The sequence below is a fragment of the Athene cunicularia genome (genome assembly GCF_003259725.1).
Source record: "Athene cunicularia isolate RWA chromosome 2 unlocalized genomic scaffold, athCun1 chr2_part1, whole genome shotgun sequence".
In the NCBI taxonomy this organism is placed as follows: Eukaryota; Metazoa; Chordata; class Aves; order Strigiformes; family Strigidae; genus Athene; species Athene cunicularia.
The window spans coordinates 1,360,012-1,363,996 of NW_020799095.1; the positions used below are offsets into that span (position 1 = coordinate 1,360,012).

Consider the following 3,985-nt stretch of genomic DNA (forward strand, 5'->3'; position numbering starts at 1 on the left):
TAAGCCTGTTGCGCAGAGCAATGAATATGGATTTGCTGACAATTAGTCCGTTTAATGCTTCAGTTTTCTATTGTTTCTCAGGACTTTCCATCCACTAGTTCTAAGTGGCTGCTGAAGGCCTGTCCTCTGGCATTGTGCAGCACCACGAATTCTATTTTCTACCTTTTCCCTATCCCTGGCTCTTGATTTTGTTTTTATTTAGGTGACTTTTATTGTAGATAACATGCAACTGAGCTGTGCTATCAGCAAGTTTTGCCAGGCTGATCTGTGGGAAACCACTCTTTGGAGTGTCTCAAAGCCAAGACCTAAGGGGGAGGGTGGGTAAGGGGTTCAAAATCCCTAACTGCTCTACAGAAATCTTGGCTGTAGGATCAGTTCCTGTATTCCTCCTCACGGTGATAGCCATCTGTTACATGATACTTGGAGCTTATATTTTCCAGAATGTTTAGCTGAACAGTACCTGCTCAGTTGGAAAGGTAAATTGGGGAGGGGGACCTATAAAAAATGCTTTTATGCCTCCCTCTCTCTTCTTTGCCAGCTGAGGATATCTCTTGCACCAACTATGAAAGCTTGTAGTAATGAACCTTCAGAGCAAAGGTATTGATGAAGGCCAGGAATTAACGTCCTGGAGATTTTGTTACATGTCTTTACTACTGTGAAGCTCAGACCAAGCCACCTTTTTCATGAACAAGCCTACTCAGAGCTTCAGTTAACAAGGCACCAGGGCTGGGGGATGTCCCATCTCCTTTGGGGAGCAGTTGAGACCAAGTCCATATTCTGTCCCGGTCAAGACAGAGCAAAAACATAAGGTTCAACGTTTGTGAGTGCTTCAGATGGAGCGCATTTAGCCTTTTTGGATGTTTTTATCGTATTAGCAGAATTTGGGGAGAAAAAAAAAAACTGTTTTGGGGGAAATTTACACTGTGTTCACTAGTTTTCCATGTTTCTCACAAATCACTCTGACTTTGTTTTTACCATTGCGTTTTGTTTGTTTGTTTGTTTTGTTTGTTTGTTTGTTTGTTTGTTTTTTTCCTGGAAATCATAACACTTTTGAAGGAGAACATTTCCCTGCCCATCTCTGTTCTAAAAATTCAAACCTCAAACCCAGCCATCTTTTTTCCTCCCTCCTTTAGACTTCTGATGTTAAATAGCCTTGTCAAATAATCCATAATGATTGGATCCGTACTGGATGTTGCTGGTTGTGGCTCAGGTCAGGATTTTGTGCCAGTTGTGCAAGGAGGTTTGGGAGTTAAAGCATCCTAGCTGCTTGCCCTTGGGGACTCTACTCCTGGCAGGATGCATTCCACTGATTAGGGAGAAATCCTCATTAAAAAAAGAAATAAAAAAATATCACTGCTTCTGCAGGACAGGTGAGGTTTTAAAGGGTTTCCAGGAGCATTCAGTAAAGGGGGTGAGTGTGTGCTCCCCTCCTGTGCCCATCACCCCAGTTCCCCAGGTGGTCCTACAGTGATGGAGATGTCTGAGCCTGCGACCTATCCGCATTCTCGCCTCTGTAGGACTGCAATTTTCCAGCATGTTTTCAGTTCTGGCTTTAAGCAAGTCTTCTTTTTTGGCTGGGGAAATGTGTCTTCAGGTCCTTTGAAACCGTGCATAGTGATTCCCATTGACTGCGTGGACTGGCACCTGGCCAGAAAAGGGCAGAGCCAGGAGAGTGGGGTGCAGGCAGCCTGGCCAACAAACTGCTCATGAGCCCAGCAGATGTTTCTGCAGCCTCTCTGCTCCCTGGGGCTAATGCCAGAGTGGTTCTTTTCCAGCAGCTTGTTACCTGACACCGGGAACGGTAGGCTGGCTTCTTTTGTTGCACATTGTGCGAGTCAAGGTCCTTGTGCTCAGAGAAGGCAGGGGAGGGGAGAAGGCAATGGGACACAAATTTCTTCGGGTCGTTTTTTAGGTTTTGGGCTTGTTCGGCCTTGTAAAAGCTTTTGGCGGCATCATCTGGAAAGTATCTTGCTCTAAAGCCTCAGGCTGTGGCTCGCTAGGTTTTATGCCAGGATCTCTTCTTCTGAGGGCAGGGTGGCTGTAAGTGCTTTCTCGCTCTCTTGGGTTCTGGTGGGACGAATTACCCTCTATTCCTTCTCAAGCTGCTTCTGGCTCTGCTTGATGTGCTAAAATGATTTGTTGTTGTTGTTGTTTATTTTCGGTAGTTTCCCAAGTTCATGCAGTTGGGTACCTTCAATATCTTTCCTGTTTCGGTTTTCAACACAGTCCTGTGGTAGAGATTGCCAAGGTCTTATGTCCAAACGAGCTCTGTGAGATCTGGTAGAAAATATAAATCCCAAGTATTGCTTCTTACCCTTCTTTTGCTCCCACCTTGCGCACATACTGGAGGGAGCTTTGTACAGTCTCTCATTGCCCAGACATCAGCAAGTCCCCATGGGTGCTCAGCCAGGGAGAGCCGGATCCCACCGTGGCTGCCATTTTTACCACAGGCTGTATTTCTCTCTCCTCACTGCTGTGTCCCTCTGTTCCTCTGCAGGCTGACGGGGAACGAACCCCTGACCATCCTCCCTCTGACTTCAGAAATGGAGGAAGCTGCCATCAAAGCCCACTACAAAATCTGTGACCGCCTGAAGCTGGAGAAGAAGCAGCGCAGGATGTGCCGGCGGGACCCTGGCGTGGCCGAGACCCTGATGGAGGCCATCAGCATGAGTGCACTGGAGTGCCAGTACCAGTTTCGCTTTGAGCGCTGGAACTGCACCCTTGAGGGTCGCTACCGGGCCAGCTTGCTAAAGAGAGGTGAGAGGGGTGGGGGTCTCGGCACCGCCAGCATCCATCGGCTTCCCTGGCATTTTGCAGAGTGGTCATCCTGGTGCATCCTTTGCCAGCAGTGGGTCACCACCTCCCCAGAGGTCCAAAAAGAGCTAGTAGAAGGTAAACACCAAGTCAGGTTCCACTCATCCGTGAAAGTGCACAGCAGGCAAAGGATGTGCTATATGGCAGTAATAGATGTGCTTGTAGTAGTGAAGCAACCCCTGTCTGCTTCCCATGGCTCCTCTCCTTGGAAGCTGGAGATGTTTGTGGATGTGTCTGCAGTTACCAGTGTGGTTGCTCCTCACATCTGCTGGAAGCTGAACTGTTGCTAGAGGGGAAGGTGTTGAAGTTCCCAAAGTTGTCCTCTCTTTTTTTTTTTTTTTTTTTTTTTTTTTTTTTTTTTTTTCCCCTATTATGTCAACCTTTCAGGAAGGAGGTTGAGAAAATGCCGTTTTAAGGGAAATAAGGCAAAATGGACCATTCTGTTCTGTCCTGTTAGTGGGAGCAAGGGGAACCCTATCATAGTGCAGGGCAAAATGTGGAAATGCTCTACCCAGGGAAGAGCTCCCCTTTGGAGGGTAATACCCCCACCCTTTCCAAGCAGCTCAGGTGGAGAGGACCAGAAGCCGAGAGAGAGAGAGTATTGGAGGAGCCAGTGGTATTTTTATGTCCTTCCTTTGTGCTACCTCTTATAGTCCAGTTTCCTGCACCCTCCCAGTAAAATTCAGTTCTTATTTCTGTACTGCAGCTAACAGTGCAGTGGGACCATTTCATAGATAGCTTGCATGGGTCTCTAGGGGTTTCAGGGACTTCCAGAAAGTCGGATGTGCTCAAAGATAAGAGCAGAGGTTTGCAGAGTGCCCTCCCCCCAGTAATTGGCGAGAAAGATTAATTCAGAAGTGCTGGGGCTTAACTAATGCATTGTCACTGACGGTGGTGGAAACAAGGAAAGTCCTTATGAAACCCAAGAGGTAGGCAGCCAGAGCTGCAAGACATATAAAAATATCCCTGCGTGTCAGAGGAGTCCCTGGATTAGTGGCGCCTGGGGAAAGCCAAGCACTTTCTCATGGTGACACCTGGAGGCCACAGCTTGTTCCTTCAGATGTGCCTGACCCGGTGGGCAGCCCTCGGCAAGGGGTATTTCAGAGCAGCCTGAAGTTGAGCTGCCTTTAAAACACTGTCGAGAACCACCACCACCCGCTCCCCCCTGCCC

At 47.9% G+C, this 3,985-nt stretch overlaps 1 protein-coding gene across 1 annotated transcript in view; it reads left to right on the top strand.

Annotated features, from left to right (window-relative positions):
• Positions 1 to 2,494: 2,494 nt before the first annotated feature.
• The window catches only part of WNT9A (Wnt family member 9A), an 18,937-nt gene continuing 17,446 nt past the window's right edge, over positions 2,495 to 3,985 (top strand). The window contains exon 1 of the mRNA XM_026842536.1: positions 2,495 to 2,757. Coding sequence (XP_026698337.1) covers positions 2,544 to 2,757 — 214 coding nt within the window. The 5' untranslated portion in view covers positions 2,495 to 2,543. The remainder of the gene's footprint in view (positions 2,758 to 3,985) is intronic.